This window comes from Spodoptera frugiperda, chromosome 7 (genome assembly GCF_023101765.2).
Source record: "Spodoptera frugiperda isolate SF20-4 chromosome 7, AGI-APGP_CSIRO_Sfru_2.0, whole genome shotgun sequence".
Classification (NCBI taxonomy): Eukaryota; Metazoa; Arthropoda; class Insecta; order Lepidoptera; family Noctuidae; genus Spodoptera; species Spodoptera frugiperda.
The window spans coordinates 8,879,847-8,904,764 of record NC_064218.1 but is presented as its reverse complement, the minus strand read 5'-3'; the positions used below and the strand labels follow the sequence as shown (position 1 = coordinate 8,904,764).

General features: G+C 39.9%; 4 protein-coding genes across 5 annotated transcripts in view; 2 read left to right on the top strand and 2 right to left on the bottom strand.

Annotated features, from left to right (window-relative positions):
* The first annotated feature begins 1,783 nt into the window (after positions 1-1,783).
* Positions 1,784-4,140, top strand: LOC118266014 (uncharacterized). The gene is made up of 3 exons (XM_050694906.1): positions 1,784-1,879; positions 2,843-2,882; positions 3,403-4,140. The coding sequence occupies exons 1-3, from the start codon at positions 1,868-1,870 to the stop codon at positions 3,984-3,986; spliced, it is 636 nt and encodes a 211-aa protein (XP_050550863.1). The 5' UTR covers positions 1,784-1,867; the 3' UTR covers positions 3,987-4,140.
* A 661-nt stretch (positions 4,141-4,801) lies between these two features.
* LOC118266066 (TATA-binding protein-associated factor 2N-like) lies at positions 4,802-12,636 on the top strand. The gene is made up of 3 exons (XM_050694907.1): positions 4,802-4,930; positions 10,580-10,619; positions 12,168-12,636. Exons 1-3 carry the CDS (start codon positions 4,919-4,921, stop codon positions 12,581-12,583), a joined length of 468 nt encoding a protein of 155 aa, XP_050550864.1. The 5' UTR covers positions 4,802-4,918; the 3' UTR covers positions 12,584-12,636.
* A 7,092-nt stretch (positions 12,637-19,728) lies between these two features.
* On the bottom strand, positions 19,729-21,240 carry LOC126910887 (serine/arginine repetitive matrix protein 1-like). The gene has a single exon (XM_050695089.1). It carries the CDS (start codon positions 21,238-21,240, stop codon positions 19,729-19,731), a length of 1,512 nt encoding a protein of 503 aa, XP_050551046.1.
* A 481-nt stretch (positions 21,241-21,721) lies between these two features.
* The window catches only part of LOC118266060 (receptor-type tyrosine-protein phosphatase kappa), an 88,459-nt gene continuing 85,262 nt past the window's right edge, over positions 21,722-24,918 (bottom strand). For both annotated transcript variants that reach the window (XM_035579412.2, XM_035579413.2), the window contains 5 exons: positions 24,377-24,508; positions 23,000-23,128; positions 22,290-22,477; positions 21,949-22,084; positions 21,722-21,870 (listed from right to left, as the gene is read on the bottom strand). In XM_035579412.2, coding sequence (XP_035435305.1) covers positions 21,790-21,870; positions 21,949-22,084; positions 22,290-22,477; positions 23,000-23,128; positions 24,377-24,508 — 666 coding nt within the window. In that variant the 3' untranslated portion in view covers positions 21,722-21,789. The remainder of the gene's footprint in view (positions 21,871-21,948; positions 22,085-22,289; positions 22,478-22,999; positions 23,129-24,376; positions 24,509-24,918) is intronic.

Genomic DNA, 24,918 nt, shown 5'->3' with positions numbered 1-24,918 from the left:
ACCCGGGAATCGAACCCGAGATCCCTTGTCGGGCAGTCGCACTTGCGACCAACGAGGCAGTCGCTTTATGAAATGTCATGGAATTTATGAGAGTGTTGTATGGGTCCCATAACGTGGGAGGTCGGTTTTCCTAATAAAATGTAAGTAAAGAGCTGGAGCGACCACAATAGGGTGTAACACGTTTCATAATCCCGGCAATAACTGCGTTTATGGGGCTGGCAACATGGCGGTTATGCTTTACTGTAACCAGACTATGAGTTGGGAAATACAATATAATAAGGTACCAACGTATTCTCGAAGAGTAAAGATAGAAATTCAGTAGTTAGTTAAACATCTTTACTACTTAATTTTTTTTAAGGTACTATAGGTTCAGAACAGTAATAAAGTTTTGTAGTAGGAATTAATTAATTAATTTTATTTTAAGAGTATCTATAATGGTAATTCAATTAAAAAAGAAACAGACAACCTATTATTAATTTGTATGATTGTTTGTTTGTTTGTAACTTCTTCACGTCACAACGGCTGAAGCGATTGAAATGAAATTTGGAACAGGGGTAGGTGGCCTGGAAAAACACATAGGCCTTTTTATCCCATAGGAAACATAGGCAAAACTGCTGACTAAGGCTAGTGTTTATACTATACATAAAGTTACAGTAAATTATTGTCAGATTATGGTTACAAATTCCTCTTTCCAATATTTCATAGGATATGGAGGCAAAAGTTCATACTGGAATTGGCCTCAAAATCTTGCAAGACTCGTGCCACTGCGGCGGAACTTTGAAAAACAGGAAAAGATAAATAGTAAGATAATAAAATATATTGCAAAAGTTCTCTGAAGGGCTCGGCAAGCCGACCGGAATGTTTTACACTCTGTAAACTTATTTCAACGAGATATTCACTTGATTTATTTATTTTTCGATACTTGTTTTGGTAGTTAGCTTGACTTAAGTAGCAACCCTTGTGTATGGTAAGATTTAATAAACATAACATAGCTCCTAAAATGTAATGTACGTTCTGATGGGTTGGTTTATTCGAGCCTGCCAATCAGAGCGCAGAACGTAAACGTAAAGCAAACTCGTACTAAGCGTACTGACCGTTTAGGAAGCGGTTAATACATAATATGATAATGATGTGAATCATTACTATTTATTGCAATTGATATGAACAAGAAAAAATTGAACATCAAAAGTAAAAAAAAAGGTAAAGTACACAAACCAGTAGGTATCTATTCCATAAAACCAAATACTTGGGTTATACTGATTTTGCAGAAAAACCAGTTGGGAAGTACCTACGTCCCATCAAAATTATCTATAAATGTAGTATATACTAAACTATAAAATATAGTATCTATGATATATAATATTGTATAGTTTATGATGTAATAAAAAAATCTAGTTGTATGAACAGGGCCGTATTCAAAGATTTTTATTTATTAAAGCTAACATTTGATTTTCTTTGATTAATAAAATGTCATCATGAACGGCAGTTACAGCTTGCTGTGGGAGCTTGGATCTCCTCTACTCATGAGGTTTATAATATTTTCTAAGCTTGGCAGACTGGTTGGAGATCGTAGCTTAGGTATTATTGCTCATTAAAATATTTTTTGCTAGAAAATGAGTCATAATGATGAATGAGTTAAGATAAATTGACTACTTTTAGGTTCAAATAAATTATTATCTTTCCAAGTATATGTATAAACCATTTTATTGACTTAAAAATAATCAGAGCATCGATATATTCATTGCCAAGGTCTGCAAGTTCGACCCTGTGTTATCTGCAGGACATTGCCGGGAGTTAATGATAACATGTTCTATATAAAGTAATATTACATTGCCAGTATGCATTTCAAGTTCATCGTCGGAAGGACATGGCAGTCAAGGTAAGACTCTTGCAATACTTTTTATTGTTGACTTTTTTTAAATAATTAATCCGTGAAGGACTGGTATGTTTAGTTTTTGGAATTTAATTTTAGCGGTCAATTTATGACCATCAATATGGTGTATGACTAATTTTTATTTTAATGTCCGTCTTGTGCATTATTTTAAAATATTAGACACGTATTTTTTATTTTTTTACGGAAACAAATACTTTCGAAGATATATTGATTCCAAATATCGCTTGACGTCACTCCTAGGTACGTAGAATTGACGCATTTGCTTAACTTTGATTCGTTTTATCTAAGTATTGTTATCTTATATGTCAAAATAAAAAAATACGTGTCTAATATTTTTTCATTACCTAACTAACGGACTAAATAGATTTTTAATTTTCATAGCCCGTCATCATCCCTATTCACTTAGGTAGTCCTATTAAATTTTAATATGTGTATATTGTTTGTATCTACTTACGGCACACCGATTCTATGTAAACTAAGTATCTACGGCAGATAACAAGTAAATAATTTGGGTGGCAATGAACTCACCGAGCTGTCCTTAGAGATATATCAGTAGTCATCATTATTTATAAATTGTTTATATAATAATTTGTTTGTACTATATGAGTTTTTATTTCTCGAGGGGTTAGGCAGAGGTGCTCATAATAAAAAGTGTGTGAGAGCCATGCTTCGGCACGAATGGGCCGGCTCGACCGGAGTGATACCACGTTCTCACAGAAATCTGACGTGAAACAACGCTCGCGTTGTGTTTCGTTGTGTGATGGAGGTTACTTGAGGCCTAATTCTCCTTTCCAATCTTCCGTCTCTGATTCCCATATATTTTCGAGTCATGATGAAGCTGCTCATGATGAAGAGTCCCTCTTTGATCGGAAACTAGTACAGCTTTCCTCATTACATTTACGTGATTCAGCCATTGTTTTTAGTCAATGTCAAATATCTTGTTCACAGATTGCGTGTTTATTATTGGCCCTGGTAGCGACTTGCTCCAGTAAGTAATATTTTATTTTGTTAAATAATCCTTACTTAGGTTCGTTTTACATAATATATGTATACTCGTATGTACATAAACTCCGATCATTGTCCTTAAAAGGGAGGTAGGTAGGCTTTACTTAAGCCATATCTGGAGTTGTGGACAACATAAAAGGTTACCGGGGCTCCAGCTCAAAGCAGATGAAGGAACGAGGTGGTTTTTAGTCAGTAAGAGTCTGACACTCCCTCCCGCCTCACTCAGGGCGGGAGAAGTCATAGGACGTTTTACCCCTCTCAAAAAAAGGCTTTACTTAAGCCATGATGTTATTTTAGCAACTTTCTAAAATCATTAGTTCATGTAATTTATCTATCGATAAAAACCTATCTTCACCGAAGATAATAGTACTGTTAAATAATAATATAAAAACTAGTTTTTCAAATCATTAGTATGTAATTTATATATGGATAAAAATATGTTACTTTCTTCACCGAAGATTAGTACTGTTAAATAATAATACATTTATTTATTATTTTTTCAGGTTTGCAAAGATCTAGAGCAGATGACAACCTTATAGGACATGTAGAAGCATCAGCATCATCACAAAATGCTGTTCCTGAACAGCACATGAAGTTGATGCCATTAATTCGTTCCCAACGTTCACTCAACTTCAACCCAATCCACACACATATCGGTTCTGGTTTTCGTAGGAACTTCAGGAGAAGTGGAGCGTCTGGTCAGTTCGGTCAAGTTGGATCTAGGTCCCAAAACGGATTCGTAAACTCAGGATCCTCTGGTGGTTTTAATAATGGTGGTCGACGTGGAGACCAAGCTACCGTTCCAAAGGGATTTGTGGGGTCTGCTAATCAAGGGTTCAGACATACTGGTGGGTTCAGGAACCCTGCAGATCAGGGTGGATTTAGAAGCCCAATAAACCCCAGTGGTTTCATGCCAGGTGGTGGATTTAGGACCCCTGTTAATCCAGTTGGCGTCGTACCAGGGCGGGTTCAACCAAGTGGATTCGTCAATACCGTGAACCCAGGCTCGCACATGTCAGGAGACATTCAACCGGGTGGATTTAGAAGCCCTATAAAACCTAGTGGTTTTGTACCTGGTGGTGTGTAGATTCAGAAACCCAGTCAATCCAGGACGCACCAGGTTTTAATAACCAACAACCATATGCTGTGAATAATGGAGAAATTGCTGGTCAATAATAATATGTTTTAACTACTGGTGCTATATCTTTTAATATTCGTGTCATTAAAGCTGATTTCATGAAGTTGAGTTATTTTTCGAATGAGAACCATTACGTTATTTTTCTGTTAATGTTGTTAAGTTCTGCCGATAAAAATACTTTCCTTTTTTGAACATACCTAATAATACTGATGACTTCACGGTTGGGCACCCGTTGTCGCGCAGCGTGTAGCGTATTCCATTCCCGCACGGAGCAACTCCTTCTGTGATCCACAAATTGTTCAGGGACTGTGTATCGTGTGCATGTGAACTTGTATGTTTATAAACGCACCCACGACACAGGAGAAAATTGTTGCGTGAGACAACGTAGTTAAAAAAATACATTGTCAAATTTAGGGATACAAAAGTGATGCAACTTACTATACAATCCAGTCTCATAATTTCTGGGTAACCAATAACGTAAATCACAAAGTAAAACATCTGAATAACTTTAAATCGGCACGTAATTTGGTAACCCCCTAATTTTCCTGTTGATGTCAATTCTAAACCTCGGTTCCTAGAATGAATGACGCCATTATAATTCGAGTTTGTGATGTCATATTCTAAGAAGATGAAGTATTGGGAGCGTTCACATAGTGTTTGTAAATAAAATATGGAACTGTTATTTAGTGATAACAGATTTGTTATTGTTTATAGCTATAGTTATGTAGGATGTATGTTTATCTGTTCAGAGAACATCTCAGTGGGGTCAGACGCACAAATTGTCAGTGATAACGTGTTGTATATAAGGTAATGTTTTAAAACTACTGAGCAAACACTTCAGATTTATCGTCGTCTAAAGTTAATCCTTATATCTCAACAAGATGGCTTTTAAAGTGAGTATTTTTTAATTATATTAAATAAAATATTGGTGTACTTAATTTATTATAATATTAGTGGAGAATAAAATATTGAGATTCAAAAGTTCATCGTGGTATTAATTTTTGTTGGTGATTTAAAAGATCTAAAAATATTTTGCTTCGTAAATAAGGAACAAATAGTTCGTCATGTTATAAAAATGTTGTATGTACAAAATTGACAAATGTTATTAATACTATCCAAAAAAAAAAATTGAAAAATATTATATGTACAAATAAAGAAAATATTAATAATTAATGTGAATAAGGTCTCGTATACTCTTAAAGCATTGTGTTATTTCTTTACTACATAGTATAAAATTTGATTCTCGCGTAGGTGTTGCAAGTGGACACACATCACTTGTGTTAATAAGAATTAATTTAATAATATTAAATATATTAATTTAACTTACCAGTTGAAACTCAATTTATTTGGAGTAGTTATAGTGCAGTAAACTGCTTGAATAAAACAAATTGGGCACACCACCTGCCAGCACATCAAGCACATATTTATTTACAATAGTATTAAAGTCAGCACTGAGTCACAATGGCACAAGACAGCACATCCATAGTGTCCATACTGGATTCCTGGGAGGAACGCATTGCCAGGAAATTCAAGGAGGTTCAAGTACAGATCCAAACCGCGGGCACATCAAAGGACACTATAGCGAGGGTAGCTGAAGACTTCAGGACGTTCCGGGAACTTGTCTTCGACATGTTGAAGATGTTGCGGCTCCAGGTCAGTGAGAACTCCCGTGAACTTGATGAGATCAATACTAGGAGCCGACGCAAAGCCCTAATCATCCAGGGCGTACCCGAAGTGGCTAGCGAGGACTGTACTGCTGTCACTCTTGGCGTATGCAATTCAAAACTTGGCCTCAACCTCACTGCATCTTCCATCAAGGTCAGTCACAGGCTGGGGCAGGCCAGCGCAGACCACCACCGGCCGGTTTTGGTTCGATTTACCAGCACAACCGATAAGATGACGGTGTGGAAGGCGAAGGGTCGCTTGAAGGGCTCCAACATAGTGATAAAGGAGTTCCTAACTAGGTCTAGGCAGAGCGTGTTTGAGAGGGCTCGGCAACACTTCGGCATGAGGGCTTGTTGGACCAACAATGGTGTCATCCACATCAGGGCTCCGGATGGCAGTAGGCATAAGGTGACATCCATGGACGGGTTGGATCCTCTGCTGTCCAAGTATCCGAGGACTCAGAGCAAGCCTCCTTCAACTGGCAAGCGGCCTGCGGAGTCGGCAGGGGGAACGCTGAAAACCACAAGAAAATAAGTGAACACTCAATTTATCTAGACCACCTTAAATTATCTATTTGTGTATTATCTTAAAAATCACTTACTTCTGTGTCATTTCCTCAATCTAAATTTCTAAATAATTTCCTCTAAAATTCTTCTTCTTGTATCTTATTAATCCTAATTTTGTAAGTTTTCTTTGTTCTTGTACTATTAGACAATTACCCTCTTGTTGCCAGTTGAATCTTAGTATAACCTAAGACGGTGGTCATATAATTCAATCGAATCAACTTTATTGTATTACCTCCTACTGTTTTCTTCTCACAATATTCTTCAAAATTCAATTCTTTTATGTTTTTCATTGCTTTATATTCATACAATTGGTTAATTTCATTTAATATTTTATTTTGATAGCTAATTATATATTTTAATCTCATTTCTTTATTCACTTTACACATTGTTTTTTTAGATATTCTGGTGTTTTGTTTGTTTACAATGCAATGTCAATTGTCAACGTCATCTGACAGACAATTGTCATTGTAGTAATTGATGCGTTCGGATACGCCGCTCAATGACCTAATGAAGCTTTTTTTTTCCTTGCTTATGATATTGTTGTTTTTTGTGATTTTGTCTGTTTTTTTTCCTTGATTTAATAATATGTGTCATTGATGTTAGCTGGCGGGTGGTGCAGTGTTGCAATTGGTGAGTGTTTAGTGTGTGCATTATTCTATCTATTTATATTTAAATACTTTATTAATTATATTCTTTCATTACTTTTATTGTTTATTATAGTTTATATATATATATATATATATATATATTTATTGTATTTTATAAATGATAAATGACGATTATTTTGTATCAGCTGATGAATCCTCTAATGATGACAGCTTCCACTCTTTAGGCGACACTTTGGTTGACTTTGTGGGTAACCAATTTGCCCGCAGCCCCAACCGGCTGTTGAATGTTTGCCATTTAAATGCGCAAAGCATTCCCAGCCATTACAATGAGCTCTACGATGTGTTCGGCAATAGTAGCGTCCATGCTGTCCTGATATCGGAAACTTGGCTCAAACCACAATTACCTTCTACCACCTACCCCCTTCCTGGTTATATTCTTATACGGAATGACCGAACTGTCAGGAGAGGGGGTGGTGTTGCCATATACCTCCGCAGTGAATTATCTTACAAAGTGCTCCTCACTTCTCCTCTCAATTGTCCTGCGGAGTATCTCTTTCTTGAGGTTTGTTGCCAAGGGGGAAAAACCGTACTGGGTGTCGTTTACTGTCCCCCTACTGTCGATTATTTCACTGAATTCGAATCAGTTTTAGAATCCCTGGGGTCCGAGTACATGCATCACATAATCATGGGTGACTTTAATACCAATCTCCTCTCCCTTGAATCCCCTCGTTCCCGCAAACTCCTTCAAATTGTGGAGTCGTCAAACCTTCATGTGTTACCACTTGATCCCACCCATCACAACACTGCTGGTGATGACTCCTGGCTTGATCTTATCCTCACCTCCAATCCTTCCTTTGTATCCTGTCATGGTCAACATGATGCCCCTGGCTTTTCTCACCATGACATGATATTCCTATCCTACATCCTTAAGCCACCCAAGGTGAAGCCTAGGGTCCTGTATAGGCGTTGTTTTGCGCGGATGGACGGAGCAAGATTGCAGGAGGACGCGTCGCTGATTGACTGGGAGCCCATGTTGGAAGCTGCGACAGTCGATGACAAGTTGGCGATTTTTAATTATAATGTGATTAGCCTATATGATCGCCACGCTCCCATCAGGAAAATAAGGGTTAAGCGGCCACCTGCGCCTTGGATGACGTGCGGAATAAGGATGGCGATGCGAAGCAGGGACCGGGCGTTCCGTAAACATAGGAGGGATCGCACTGACGAAAACTGGGCGGCATTCAAGCTTGCAAGAAATAGGTGTAATCGGATGGTACGCAACGCCAAACGCCGCCACGTTCTTGAAAATATATCCTCTTCTTCTTCCGCCGATATCTGGAAATTCCTCGGAACTCTAGGTATCGGCAAAACGCAATATTCAGACCTTCCCTGTTCAATTTGCTTAGACGATCTCAATGACCACTTCGCTACAGTACCTACTATGGATCGTCTAGTAAAACAAAACACTATAGCATATATCGAAGGTCTGACGCGTCCTAACATCAGAAACCCCTTCTGCTTCGTTCCAGTTGATTTGTCGGAGGTTGGAAGGATTATCCTTTCAATCAAATCCAAAGCGGTAGGTTGTGACAACATTTCTCGCCACATGATCGTTACTGTCCTAGATCACCTCCTACCTGCTATAACCCATGTCATAAACTTTTCCCTTTTTTCCGGAACATTCCCATCCCTATGGCGTAGAGCTTATGTCCGTCCGCTCCCAAAAGTGTCTACTCCCACTATTCCTTCCCAATTCCGTCCAATATCTATACTTCCCTTCCTGTCCAAGGTGCTCGAGGCCTGCGTACACAAACAACTATCTAGTTTCGTATACAGAAATGGACTAATTAGTCCATTACAATCTGGCTTTAGACCAGGCCACAGCACTACTTCAGCCCTCCTTAAAGTGACTGGCGATATTAGAACCGGCTTCGAGGACACCAGAGCCACAGTTCTGGTTTTGGTTGACTTCTCGAATGCCTTCAATATGGTCAGTCACGACATCCTTTTAGGTATCCTATCCCACCTTACGGTCTCTGGCGAGTCACTGGAATGGTTCTCTTCTTATCTTCAGGAGCGTCAGCAGTCGGTCAAACATGGTGACTCAACATCTAATTGGCGCGAATTAAAAGCTGGCGTTCCTCAAGGCGGCATACTTTCACCTCTCTTATTTTCCATATTTATTAATCTAATCACCTCAGAACTTCAGTGTTCGTACCATCTGTATGCCGACGACTTGCAGGTTTATTGTCAGGCCGGCTTTGACGACTTACCGAGTGCCATCACTAAAATTAATGCTGACTTGTCTGCCATCAGCAGCTGGTCGGCACGGTTTGGAATTGCAGTGAACCCCAACAAATGCCAGGCGATCATCATCGGAAGCTCTCGGTCTCTGGGCAAGGTTGACAATACTTCCCTACCGCCTGTTGTCTTCGACGGTGCGATCGTGCCGTTCAGTAGTGACGTCAAAAACCTCGGCTTGCTCATTGACAGTAATCTGAACTGGCAGGCACAAGTCACAAATGTGTGCAAAAAGGTCACCGGATCACTGCGGTCTCTTTATCGCATTAAGAACTTGCTTCCGTCTACCACCAAGTCAATGCTAGTGCAGGCCTTATTGTTCCCTATTATTGACTATGCGGATGTTTGTTATTACGACCTGAATGCAGATCTCCTCAATAAACTTGACCAACTTCTGAATAACTGCATTCGATTCGTCTTCAACCTGCGTAAATATGATCACGTTTCTGCACATCGGCTGCAATTAAAGTGGCTGCCCATACGCCAGCGCAGGGAGCAAAGGGCGCTTACCACACTTTTTTCCCTCCTCGATTCACCTTCTTCGCCTAACTATCTTTCCTCTCTCTTTCAATACACTTGCGCCAACCACAGCAAATATCTACGCTCTTCTAATAACCGTCTCCTTCAGTGTCCTACTCATCACACAAAATTCCTTCATTCTTCTTTTTTTATTCAATCTATCTTGCTGTGGAACGCGCTCCCCACCGATATCAGGATGCTGTCTGCTCGCATGACGTTCAAGTGGAGAGTTCGGGAGCTTCTTTTGAAGAGGTTATCAGAGGGTTCATCTTGATCTTCACTATAAGTAGTATGTATATATTATAATATGTAGATAGTATATGTATTGTTTTTATGTAGGTTTATTATGTTTCTATATTATTTAAATATATTTTGGTATATGTTTCTGTTAGAAAGTATATTGTATTTTTTTTTCTCTCCTTGAGCTTTTATTAATTTGCTTGGTCCATGCACCTACCACTGGTTCTTCATTGCATCACCTGTAGGTTTGGCTGGTAGAGAATGCCTACGGCATTAAGCCCACCTAGTGTACACACTCATGTGCATGAAGAAATAAAATAAATAAATAAATAAATATAAAACAAAGTCGCTTTCTCTGTCCCTATATCCTTTTGTATGCTTAATTCTTTAAAAGTACCTGTCTACGCAAAGGATTTTGATGCAGTTTTTTTTAATAAATAGTAGTGATTCAAAAGGAAGGTTTTAACATATATAACATATCACCATTGTACCCATGCGAAGTTGAGGCGAGTCGCTAGTTAGATATAAAATTTTGCGTTTACCATTCTAATTGTAATTAAATAAGTATAATTAATTAATTGATCAATTTTGTATTGTTGAAATAGTGTTAGGTTTTATGCTAAAATGTTATTTTTTCTTCCAGCTCGCTTGCTTGGTTTTGGCGTTGGCTGTGACCTGCTACGGTAAGTTATGGAACGTCTATTTGTTAGTACTTATATTAATTAAAATGTCTATGCATTATTATGTCTAGATCATAGTTATCGATTATAATTTAAGCCTCACTAGTGATTGGTCAAAATCGCTATTCTTTAGTCAGGTTGTAACTACCTGGTTATTATTCGCATTATTCACTATACCAAATAGCTGCTGAAAAAGGTAAAATCCGAAATGCCTTTTAATGGATTCGGAAATTGTAATAGAAATAGATTACGTTTAAACTGGTGTCACCTCTTCCTCGTTTTTCTCCATTCGAAGCTACACTTTGGAAACATTAGCATCTAGCTCCACTGACAGACAGACTGCTGGACAATTCAATTTGAAGTTTCAAAGGCGTCTTATTGAAATTAATGCTTTTACTTTTACCAGAAACTTTAGTTCGCTTGCACTGAACATCACGTGAAAATGGATCTTTCAAAAGATAAAATTCACGTGTCGACAAAAAACGTTTATAATTATCATCATTTTGAACATAAACAAATACAATTTCCACTCAAATGTAAACATCTCTGAACATAAACTTTGATAACATTTACTCTTCCGATGATAATTAAATTAATTGATTTTATAAACAATTGTGATAATATTACTGATGAACAACGAGTACCTAGTGTTTAAAATTTTAATATATTTATACCTATTTTATTATGTAAATAATAAGTATAATGTTATGTTAAGCGAATGTGTTTTTTATGAGATAAGCTGGTATATGAGCAGACGGATCACCTGATGGTAAGCAATCGGCGGCGCAATACTAGAGGTGTTACAAGTCCGTTGCCGGCCTTTTTGGGGTTAGTGATTTGAGAATTCAGGGATTGGGGAGAGATTAGGGAAATTGCGTTACTGGTAACCTCACTGACACGACGAAACACAACGCCAGCGTTGTTTCACGTACTATGCATGTTACACATGATATTTAGTTTAAAACTTCTGCATATTCCTTCAATAAACGAATACATAAATATAGAGCAGTTATTGACCTGAAATATCATGTGATGAAGTGTGATGAAATATCAGTAAGCGTTAACTAGTAGGTAACAACTACTTTATCTATTTATTGTAGTTTTGGTAAACAAGACCACGAACTTATAGACAAGACTCAACCTTGACCGTTGGAGATTATTTAAATTACTCTCGATATAATTAAGTTTAAAGTAATTAGTCTTTTTTAGTCCTTGTATTGTATTGTTCTACATTTACGATTCATAATTACATCCCTTTGAATATAGAAAGCTTAAGCAATTTACGTTTTGTTTGATGGGGGACAATCATCTTCTTCCACTTTGGGCGAGGTGAGAGGGAGTGTCAAACTCTTACTGACTAAAACCCACCCCGTTCCTACTCTTGCTTTTCGAGCCAGAGCTCCGAGAACCTGCTAGGTAGTCCGCAGCTCTGGTTCAGGCATCAGCCCTACTGGGCCCCATCTGTGGTGGTCTGATGGCTGATTTTTAAGCCTAGCTCAATATTTCTTAATTATGATTTATACTAAGTATTCTCCTTTGTTTTATTTACAGGCATTCCCCACTACGGTGGCGGTGGCTACGGCGGTAGCCAAGGTGGTTACGGTGGCAACCAGGGCGGCTACGGTGGCAACCAGGGTGGCTTTGGCGGCAACCAAGGTAGTCGCGGTGGTTACGGAGGCGGCCAAGGCGGATACGGCGGTCAAAATGGTTTCGGCCAGGGTGGTTTCGGAGCTCAAGGTTTCCCACAACCTGGTTCAAACATTCCTCAAGGAGCTGTAGGACCTAACGGCGGTTTTGGCCAAGGACCTCAGGGTGGATTCGGAGGTCAACACACCAACAATGGATTCGGATCTACTGGTGGATTCGGAGGCTCTGGACCTAACAGCGGTTATGGATCCGGTGGCCACAGCTCTGGCAGCCATGGACACCACGGACACCGTGGCGGATACCAAGAACATGGATATTAAATAATTGTGTGATTTTGTGTAAATAAGTTGATTATATGTTTAAGGAAGAAGAATGTTTTCGTTTTATTTTATGTACTCCAGACCCTGACTTTATACTGGACTATGACGCTATAATATTTATCTGATTTGGAGCAGTTATTTAGAAGTTATAGACGTACAAACTTTTTGATGTTTAAGTAAGTATCGTCACGCCTTTTCATCCCCAAAGGGGTAAGCAGAGGTGAACACGGTGGGATTTCCACTGAACAATGTATACCTAATTTTTCTGTTATAAGTCTCATGCAATAAGGGGTGACCTTATTGTCATATATTGGGTACAATTCAAGACACATTGTCAAGAAATTTGAAAAGCCGTAAAAAGCCCAGTAATTCATTGCTCAACCCCTGCAATCACATTTACGATCTCATGACGAACGAGGCAATGTTTAAGTCAGATTTATTTATATTTCATTGTTTATAAATAGGTAGCAAGTATTACGAAATCCTCGTGAAATAGTAAGGTTATCATTGAATGATAACTCGAGAACGTGTAATGAGGATGAGTCAGTATGGAAATAAACTTCATTTGTATTTAACCTAAATATAAAATGAATAACACGTATGTTTAACTATGTAGGTAAACTGCTGGAAGGTGTCTTAGGTTCTATTCATAAGTATGTGTGCTCAAGGCTTCTAAAACACCAAAAACAAACGAAGATGCTAACTCGGAATAACATAACAATAGACGGCGAGGCTACTATACATCAAAAAGGGTGCTTTTTCGCAAAAAATGTACTATGTAGCTATGCTAAGATGTGATAGCTAAGCTATGAAACTATGTGACCGTTTCCACCGATACTAAGCTATGCTGTGCGATAAAGATGTGTTATGAAGATGCGCCGCCGCAAAATAGCTATGCGAGGAACATGCGCAGCTGGAGTATGCGATGTATCCATAGTAGGAAATCTAAATCTACAGTGGCATTATATAAACATAGCTTAGCCGAGTCCATTTCCACCAGTGCTATGCTATGTGTACCAATGAATATGATTGGCGAAAGCCAAACGCATCCACAGCAACGAAGCATAATACATCATTGGTGGAAAAGTACCCTGATACCTGATTCCACTTTAAAATATAACTCTCTATGGTGTCATACAGAGACGAGAATATAAAAAAAAACAAAGCCTTTCTACCTACACCATACCACAGATGAAAGTGACAGATTGAGGCAGCGGTACATAAAGTATTAGCCACATTTTTAACTCCATCCCACAGGAAAAACTCCAGTGTTAAAATGAAAACAGTATGTCTTTGTCCCAACGCATAGTTAGTCTTGTGTTATGCACGAACTAACAAAGCACTTCTGTATGATACTCCAGCACAACTTGACCTCCCACCCCTCCCCAAATGCTTAGACAACAGATGGTTAAGGGACAATTGCTGTGTTACCAGGGATCAGGGTAAAATGGTCAGTTTTCGGTTCGTCTAGTATGCATTGCCCGACTGACAATCTTATTTCAAAAACGTTTGGTCTAACTTTGAGTGTCTAATACAAAGAAATTGTTTATTCATTATTTTTGTGTGTTAGTGATTGGTATTGTTACTACGATTTTCAAATTTTAACTGTGATTGTGAATTTTGATTGATTTTTTTGGAATAAGACGTCAACGCAACGTTAGGCCTTTTATTCCTTCCTTTTATTAAGAGGTAGGCAGAGGAGCATATTATGGCACGTACCTACATACCCTTTTTTGTGGGGGGGGGAATCATCCATTGACTTCTTCTGCCTTGGATGAGGCGAGAGATAGTGTCGGACTTCTACTGACTAAAAACCACGCCGTACCTGAAGTATTAATCCGGCGTTGTACGTACTTTCTAGTAATTAAAATCGATGTTAAACCTTTACGTACAGGCGTACGTAAACTACGTACGTACTAGCGTAGGTGTCTGGTTCTAGGCAGAACCAGACACCTACGCTAGTTTTTAAACTGACATGTTCACTAACACTATTACAAGAACTCGAAAGGGGATATTTACCATCTTATGAAACTCATAAAAATGGAAAACCATGGTAAATATCCCCTTTCGAGTTCTAATAATAGATCTACACTAGTTTTCTAAAGATACTCACTGATCGTTTTTAGCGAACATAGATTTTTTATTTTAAATAATAGGAATATATTGATTTGAATAGGAATATACCCGGTTCGTTCGAGTGATGATTTATGATAGTTTCATACGGCGCGTGAACGAACCGCATCCGGCTGCAGCAAAAACGTTTTCAGTGTTTGTGCCGGATTAGTGATATATGCATATAATACTTAATAATATATAGTTACATAGGCAGACATATTTAAAAGGTTTTCGGTGTTAGTTAGGCCTTATCTAATTTTGGAGTGTTTTATTTTAATCTATTGTTAGCATAAAGCAAGTAGAAGAGGAGATGCCATAATTTGACGAAATAAATGTGCCCTGTCCAAATGATATATATTTATTAATAGGTAAGTAAAAAGATGTAGATAGGTTATAAGGGCTCAGAATGTGGCCCATTAAAATGTGAACAATTTTATTGGCAACATGATTGTATTTGTATGTAGTATGGGACTGCATGTTGGACAATAGAAAATAGACAGAAAAAATCAGTTATGACATCTCTGCTTTGTATTTGTTCCATGATTGTTAGCATTGGCAGAGGTCGATGTTGAGATATGTTTGATTTCCATCATCACCATCACCACAAGAGATCCAGGGTTGAACACAAGCCTGCGATCTGCACTTAGCGGCTCCCTGCGACCATTTTTTATGGTATAAACGAGCAGATGAATCGCCTGGTGGTAAACAATCGACGCTGCCCATGAACAAGCGAAACACTAGAGGAGTTATAAGTGCGTTGCCGGCCTTTTGGGGGTTATGGATTAAGGTTGTTGGGTTTCGGGGATCATATACAAAAGACATAGTTCCATGAAGAAGCTTGCGATCTAATACACAATTGTGTCCCCACAATAATAATTAATTAACATTTCTATTTGTCTAATCAACTTAAATTAACCATCTCTTTCTCTCCCTAACATCAAAAATATCGCTTACTCTATTACATAAGTTAGCACATCGTCTAGTCATTTACCCTCCAAGTAAATTACCGCGGTAATTGTTCCTCGTATCGTAAGCAAAAGCATTACGTCGCGTTGTATAATTACCGGTTACCGCCGGTAATTTTACGCAAATATTCGCGTTCAGTTTACCTACGTATGCTATGTCGGTTAACTTTGTAAATAGTGTAATTGGGGTGGTTTTATCGGCTTTAAATGTGTGTTGACTTATATATAATGCCGATTGTTTTGGTGGTTGTTGATGAATAGGCAGCTCTTGAGTGTATGATCTTAGGTTTAAATTAGTTTTCATAGGTAGATGTACGTAAGTCACGCCTTTTATCCCCGAAGGGGTAGGCAGAGGTGCAGCTTGCAGCACGTAAATACAAGCAAAGTGATTTGATTGGATTAGCGTCTACATCTATACGTACATAACCTCATGCTTGTTTCCAATGGGGGTAGGCAGAGACAATGGACCGCCATTTGCTATAACTCCTACATACCTCTTTCGCTTCATCAACAGTCTTTTCATGCATGCTCGTCGGTTAAACGTGCTATTAATTTGGCCCTTCTTTAATATATCGCCAATAAAGTCTCTATATGTCCGTCTAGGGCGCCCTCTACCGACGGCCCCATTCATATTCGCCTTGTTTATTTCTTACGTGAATCTGCTTTCATCTATCCTTTCATTATTTTTTGTGTTAAAATCCATCATTATTATACTTATACAAACTTCACAATATTTATCAACCATCAAAATGATCTAAACTTTTTTTAATTTTCTCAATGAAACAGGAAGATAATATATTTCCTTAATAAAACTCCGGTCCCTCGCGATTAAGGTTTCTATTCACAAATTATTGTTTACGACAAGAATGTTAATTAAGTTTTAATTAAATTATAATGATGTCGTTTCCTGCTGTATTCCTCGTATTATATCCCGTGGGAGGTTTTATGATCATTCTATTTGGTGGTTTAATATAGTGGGTGGCTTTTAACGGTTAGCTTGGTAGATAACTTCTCTTTATTTATTTCTGTTTACTTTAAATATACTATAAAAATATATGACCAGAGTAGTCACATTTACTACTGTAGTAGAGTGAGATGTCATAACTACGTCAACTCATGGTAGAGGTACAGCTTAAAATATTCCGCACAATGAGTAGTTTTACTGCACAATGTTATATCTTTCGGACATAATTTTTAGATAGATAAACTGCATGGTTGGTGCGGTGACTGGGTAACTGGCAGCTGTATAACGTATAGCGGGTTCGAATCCCGTACAGAGCAACTCTTTGTGTGATCCATAAATAGTTGTTTTGGGTCTGGGTGTCATGAGTATGTGAAATTGTGTTTGTAAACGCACGCACGACACAGGAGAAAAGCCTAGAGTGGGACAGCGACAAAAATTGTGACTAACTATATCGGTGGAGGGATTTAGAATGAAACAAATAATTTTATACAACAAATAAATATATTTCCCATTAAGTTTCATGTATAAATTTTAAAATTACCTTTTCAAATAACATTTATGACAACAATATTTCAATAAGTTATTTTACAATTTTTATGGAAGTTGAAAATTTGAAATCACAATGTTTTCTATATAAAGTATGTATTAGTTACAATTTTCACATTCCCCTAATATATAGTAAATAATCAAATTCATTAATATGTATGTATATTGGTATACAATATTCATAATTTGGTATAAGTAGGTACTTTTGACTACGTAATTAGTTTTTTTTTCTAATTTATTTACATAAAGATGGTCAGTGTGGCGAGACGTCATTATATATTAAGTTTTAATCCACTTAATTTAATTACAAAGGAAATTGTTCACGTTTATAGATATTTAACTATTACTAAAAAAACATCAAATATGGTCCACATGAAATTTTAACTTACAATAAAGCATTTACAACACGTATCTACGTACCTAGGTGGTAAATTAATATTTTGAAAATCTTAGACAAACAGAGGAAATTAAACTTTATGCTGAGAGAGTTAGAAATGTTATTTGAACATGTTTTTTTTTATTTTAACATGTACAATCCTTATTTAGATACCTAAAAGGACACGGGGATTACATTGGGTGTAAATTCCTAAAGGCGTTTCATTAAGTACAGAGAAGAACAAAAGTTTTATTAATTTCTACCTCTCTCGTAGCAAAATTACAAAATAAAAAACTTACAAAAACTCTCAATATAATGTCTTTTAAAAACGTTGTACAGTCGCCAACACAGTTGTTATCGTCTATAAAATTCTTATTTTTTTTAATTTTATTGGCAAAGCGTATCCGTGGCTTACAAAAGCGGCGAGGACGTTGGTAAATTACATTGATATAAAATTTATCGAATCTGTATACTATTGATGTTGGCATTCTATCATCTATGTATAATAGCCGCTATTTACCTGAAAAGCGTAAATTTTTCCTCAAAAAATTGCTCTGTAAAATGTCTGCAGTCAAAAGGGTATTTACTATGTTTATATCAATAAATGTTAGGATTGGTAGGTTGTGCGTTACATTCGTTTGCATAAATACAATGTAGAACTATTAACTAAATTACATAATACATATTACAATTGTCACATTAAAAGGCTTAAGAAAATATTATAATTCATAGCCATGCTCACTAAAATTAAATTGCTGATCCATCAAGCGAATCGTTAGCAATATTGTGACGCAACACTAGAAAATTATTACATTTTGTAAAAAATTAAGCATCAATACTTTGACATCGCCATTTAAAAATACTTTAATCGATTTACTATAAGTACACATTTATTTTTAAAATATCAAATATTTTACACATAAATAATGGAAGGACAACAATAATAAATGAGCTAATAACATTCACTAAAATAAATACTTGGAAGTATTCTTATTCACCTAAACGACAAATCGACTCGAAGCCCAAATATATAAATATTCATAATTAATTTGAATCCAATTTGAAGGTTGTATAAATACTACCAAATATATATGAAAATATGTTTATTATTTATTTTAAGAAATATAGGTATTCATAACTTAATAAATTCTTTAACAACATAAATTAGATTATTTTACATCGTGCACAAAACCAAAAATGGTTCCACTTCGTGAAACATTAAAATTATAAACTTCAATGAGCCAACACATATTTATATATACTTTGGAAGAATTGGCACACTTGAAATATAATAACGTATAAACCTAACGGCACGATATTGCAAATATTAAATATCGACATTATCTTTCCGAAATATTCAGCAAATTACAAGCTTACACATAATTAATCCGTATCACTAATAATATAACTTTATATACGTCACGTGTAGTACATAATGACACAAAATATTTAACACATTGGAATAAACTAGACAAACATTGATAACATCGACAAATACGACACCAAAACAGTTTAACGCAAGGTATCGAGGATACAAAATATTATATATTATATTGAAACACTTTTATACAGAACAGTACCAGGTTCAGTCTAACTGCGGTAGTCGACGTGTGCCCTGAATCTCCACGTCACGTGAAGAAACGCTTCAGCTCAATATAAAAAGCACATAAATCACCTAAATGTAATATATTTATATACTATGTTCTAACTAGATCACTCGGCACACCGCTCGTTACAGGGCGCTGCGTCGCGCGCTGCCCGCACTGACACGTGTGATTTATCGCGCACTACTCTCCGTACCATGTATCTATCATCCTACATTTTTATTACTACATCTAGGTTTTGGCTTTATGAAATGAGTGTGACTAAAGTGCATTTTCGATTCCACATCGCTCTGATTTTCTAGTAAAAATTCATACATCTCGTGGAATATTAACTACCTAGACCGCAGCACAAGCGTCAGTGCGGACAGCGCATTAATTAATGTGTAATTAGCTAAACGATGACCCTGTGTCAGTCGTGGACTGCGACCGGGGCGCCCGCGGCTGCCCCGGGTACAATTTCTATCTACGAGATTTAGAATCTACGCTCTACGCACGTAGTTGACTTAGGCACTGCCTACCTAACGATACCGAAAAAGACGGCGCTACTCTACTTACCTAGACGAAATAATTAGTAGTTACATTATATTTAGAAATTTGGCAGTTACGGTCCGGCTACCGACGAGGACTACGAGGGGGCGAATGTACAGCGGGAGCACGGCGGCCGGACGGCGCGCCGGCGGGGCGCGAGGCCGGGCCGGCGGGGCGCGAGGCCGGGCCGGCGGGGCGCGAGGCCGGGCCAGCGGCGCAGCGCGCGCAGCACGCGGTAAGGCGACGCGGCCGCCGGACGCACGGCGCGGGAAGGCACTCGGGGGGCTCGCGGCGGCGGCTGCGGCGCGGCCGGCCCGGCGGCGCCGCCGCACCACGTCAGAGGGGAAGCAGCGCGCCGAGCGCCGCGGCTCGCTGGCGCCGCGCCGCCGCCGCCCGCGGGGCTCCGCGCTCGCGCCGCTGCCGCACAGCCGCTCCGGCTCCAGCGGCTCCAGCGGCTCCAGCTTGTGCATCGACGGCCGGCTGGACAGCCGGGCGCTGCCGCACGGCGTAGATGATGCGCGCTCTGATGGTTCGCCGTCCAACTCTATGCACCCCAGTCGCAGAGCCAGCGCGTATTCAGCGCGTTCAATAACACTAGTTGGTTCTTCTTCGACGACGGTTGTTTCAGCGATCGTGGTTTCGGCCACGGTGGAATCTGCTGCGGCAGAGTCGGCGCGTGGAGGAGACTCACCGGGTACAGTGAGTGACTGTCGAGTTCCACTGGACGACGGAGACACCTCACCAACAGCGTGCCGCTCCGGGGTGGCGAATACTGAATCTGAAGCCCAACTGCGCGTCTCCGAATTCTGATGCAGCGTATCGTCCATACTTCGCTGTGATGTGCGACGACTGTGGCGCGGGCTTTCATCGTCGATGGCGCGGAAATCCAGCGCACTCAGATCGACAGGCCCTGCGCGACGTCGTGACCCATCTCTACGAAATGATGGCCGATGCGAGGAGAATGCTGCGTCATACAATTCGCAAAGACTGGTGCGATCCGAATGCGGTTCTTCGTAAAGAGTTAGGTTCCGCGTTTCGGTCGCATCTGAAGGAGTCTCATCGCGATTAGATGTGACTTCACTGCGCTCCGATATATCAAACGTGAAACGAGCCTCGAACCTGTCCGGGCTCAGCAGCGGCGCAGAGCGGGAGCAGTCGTCCAGCTGGCTGGGGTCGGCGTCCGGGTCGAGCGGCAGCGTGCGGGGCGCGGCGCGGCGCGGGGACGTGTCCTCCGAGTCGGTGGAGCGGTCGGAGCGCGGCGGCGCGCACACGTGGCGCCGGCCCAGCGCCGGCTGCGAGCCGCACGGCGCCCGCCGGCAGCACGTGCGCTCGTGCCGGACGTCCGACCCGCTGCTGCCGGTGGATTTCGAGTGCGGTGGCCGGCGTCGTCGGTCGTCGTCTCGTCCGTACAAAGAGGTAAATTCTTCAGAACAGAACTTTTCAAAAAGCTCTTGCGAGCTGAGCCGCGTCGAGCCAGTCGCGTTATAGAACGCTTCGGTTGGCGAACGCTCTGCTCGCTCGTAGAGGGCGCTCGAGCTCGCCCTTTTAGATTTATCCATGAGGCCGAACTTGTATATTTTAGGAAGGCGTCGCTCGAAGACACCCTGGGAGTGTGCACGCGCGGGCGCGCGGGGCGATGCGTCGTGCAGCACACGGTCAGAAGAGCCGGCGCGGGGCGGGGGCACCGCGCGCGGCGGGGAGGCGGCGAACTCCGGTTCGTAGTCGTCCTCGTCCGGCGCGTCCGACGGCGGCTCGCGCTCCAGCGAGGACCGCGCGCACTCGCAGTCGTCGCCCTCGTCGAAGGAGGGCGCGCGCGGGCCGCGGACGAAGGCGCGGCGGCGCTCGGCGGCCGCGGCGTCGTGCTCGTCGAGGCGGAAGGAGCGGCGCAGTGGCGGGCGCTCGCGGCGCGGCCGGCGCGGCTCCTCCGTGGCGGCGTGCGCCAGCGGCGGGCGCGGCGCGGGCAGCAGGCGGTCCAGCGACAGGCCGCGGCGCGGGCGCGCGCGCTTGGCGTCGCGCGGCGCGGCCGGCGACGTCTCCTCGGGCGTCGTGGGCAGCGCGGCGCCGCGGCCGAACTCGATGAACCAGAGTTCGTCCTTGAGTTCGCACTCTCACTTCTTTTCATTCATGTCTTTATTTAAATAGTGCAGTACGTAGTGGAGGACTAGATCGTAGCAGTATTTGTATTCGGTCTGTGGAGAATAAGGATAATTTAATATTGCAGAAGAGCACCATTAGCAAAGTTTTATCATCTCGTCGTCAGTACGTACCATGTTCTCTACAAGCTGTGGTCGGTGCCGGCGTACAGTCTTCACCGCCTGGAACACGTCCACCTCGCCGTGTTGGATCACTTGCTCGATGCACGCGTTGGCGGCGCAGTATACGCCGGCACGACTTCGACCGTCACTGTACAACAACAACAACATACCAATTATCAAAACATTCTCAAAAACGAAAAGCTACTTTCTCACGTAAGCTATTCCAAACGCAAGCCACCATTGCATAATTCACGATTAAGCCTCGTATGGCTCGAAATCAGTCGAGCAGTCTCGAATAATTTACGTAAAATATATAATCTTCACAAAAACATTATGAACAGTAATGTACTGACGGCGACACGACGCAGACAGGGCCGTAGTCGGTCCGCTGCCGCCAGCGCTCCACCATGTTCATGAGCTCGACCAGCGAGTTGGTGGAGGACGGCACCTTGTGGCCCATGGGCCAGCACGTCAGCTGGAACAGCTGCACCGTCTTCGTGGGCGCCTTCACGCCGGCCATCAGCTCCGTCAGGGAGATGATCTGTTGGGTAATGGAAGGTTAGTAATGTCATGTAACATAAATATAATACAAGGTGTAAACGGAATGCTAAATGATTTCTGTTTGGTTTTTATAATTTCTATCGTTTTAGATTTCATGTCATTCATGGAACATCAGTCTTAAGCAGTTGATTACAACTATTATTACATAAAATAATCATATAAAATTCTCTAACTTTTTGAAAATAAAACTAGTTTTTTTTTCCATCACCTGTTTGCGGCGTTTGGGAAGGTTCCATCTATAACCTGTATAACACTTTACTTTTAACAATAGATTAGTTATATTATCCGCCTGCATTGCTATTAATTGAAACTTTGAAAACCTCGTCTTATGAAGTTGCATAAGATAAAGGTTTCCGAATAAAGTCTCGAATTTGGATCGAAATCTTTGCACGACAGTTGCTTTACACTCAACGAGGAAGACAATAATATTCTGTTTACGTACAAAAACTAAATAGATCTTGTATAAAGGCAGAGAAGTAAGTTTAAAGAAGAACGTTGTTACCTTCTTGTTAATCCTGAATATCCAAGTCTTGATGTTGGTGTAGTGGTTGTGCGAGACGTGGTCTATCGTGAACACGGGCCCGTACTTCTTCGAGTGGCGACCCTCCGGCCAGAACGGAGGGAATTGTTGCTGTAACAAACACATACATATCGACACCAGCAATTTATACTGCGCTAACTCAAAAAGCGTACTTTACAGTAGAGGCGTTTAAAGGGAAAAACGTGATAACTTTTACATTAATTAAGATACTTTTTTGAAATTTGGTATGATTGATATTTAATTTATTTATTGTAATATCTCATATTTATATTTCCTTAATTATTTCTATTTTTTGATTTAGCGCAAGTTAGCCGTATATAAACGTAATTCATCAAAAAAAAATTACATCTTATACACGTCTAACTTATGTTAGCGTAGTGTAGTACGGGACGTCGTAGTACATGATCAATCATCTGATGCATATTTCAATATTTTATAAAGAACATGTACTTACTTACAAAAAGAATAGTCAGCGTACCATTAATAAACTAATTAATACGTTAATACATAAGTATTTACTATGTAAAAGTCGCTAAGTCGTTCATTTTACAAACGAACAAGTGTAAACACGAACGCACTAAACTACGCTAACTATGAGTTAGTGCAGTGTTGCACGGACTTTGACCAAAGTGATCCCCGCGCACACTCCGCTAATAATAGTTGGCGTAATATAAATCGAGTGATTTCAAAAAGTACCTTTATTTAGCGTTTTATAAGATTTGTAACTTTCTTATTTTTGCATATTTCTTCTCAATTTTTTTATGACGTATGTAAACACACATTTTAAGCAACTTGGCATAAAAAAGTTTTTTCCAAATTTCCAGTTAGCGTAGTATAAATTGCTGGTGTCGATATGAGGGTGATTTTCCACCAGAAATGGGCCATGCTACATTGCTGTGGATGCGCTTGGCTTTCACCAATCATATTCGCACTGGTGGAAACTCACCAGTGCTAAGCTGTTTGGAACAATGGGTTCAAATGAGATATGTTATTCATTCGGAAGATGCGTGCTTTGGATATCTTCCCATCTGTCGATACATCGCTTACTCAAGCTGCGCATCTTCGCACAGCTACTTTGCAGCGGTCTATCTTTATAGCACATCTTACTCGTACAGCTACATAGCTTAGTATCAGTGGCTTAGCATTACTACATAGCTTATCGATCACATAGTTTTACAGCTTAGCTGCTCTTTATCATAATTCATTAAAAGTAAGTTTATTGAAATGAAAGGGCTTTAAAATAAATAATACTAGAAGATAAAACTAATTATTAATTACTTTCTTGACTTTTTAACTTTTTTACTCTTTTTTTTAAAAGAAAGATTTAAGATTACTTACAGAGTTCTTGGGAGGCACGCAGAGGACGACGACTGCCGCACACTCGTAGTCATAGACCAGGGACCAGAACTCTCCCTGGGTCCTCACCAGGGGCCACTCTGTTACTATGTACTCGCGAGGTTTCGTGTAACCCTGTAACATAATCTGCTTTTAGTATACGCTTCTTAATAAATGGCTGTGAAAGATGATTGGGCTTATAATTTATGGTAATTTTGAGTAAGCATGTTAAATCTATTGCGATAATGCTCTGTACTATTTATCAAGAATTTTATTCTCTCGATATTCTCTGAAAAAACAGGTATATTTTTTTAAACCTTAATAGTTTATGGTAACATTCAGTGTACGGTTATAACACTTTTCTTATGTTCACTAATAAAAAATTTCGTTTCTCGAAGTTAAGTAGGTGCGAATTGAAAGGGTGCAAAGAGAATGAATCACTTATATTATATTTTTTTATTAGTTAAGTTATTCAAGTAGAAAATTGGCTATACCGTTTTCTATCGTAGGTTTATTAGCACTGAGTTAATTTACTTAATCGATGA

Bases quoted from the DNA above. Each gene is read 5' to 3' on its own strand.
- LOC118266014 (XM_050694906.1), top strand. The intron at 2,883-3,402 runs GTAAGTAATATT...TTATTTTTTCAG, and splicing joins CCTGGTAGCGACTTGCTCCA to GTTTGCAAAGATCTAGAGCA.
- LOC126910887 (XM_050695089.1), bottom strand. From the start codon at position 21,240: ATGGATAAATCTAAAAGGGCGAGCTCGAGCGCCCTCTACGAGCGAGCA.
- LOC118266066 (XM_050694907.1), top strand. The intron at 10,620-12,167 runs GTAAGTTATGGA...TTTTATTTACAG, and splicing joins GTTGGCTGTGACCTGCTACG to GCATTCCCCACTACGGTGGC.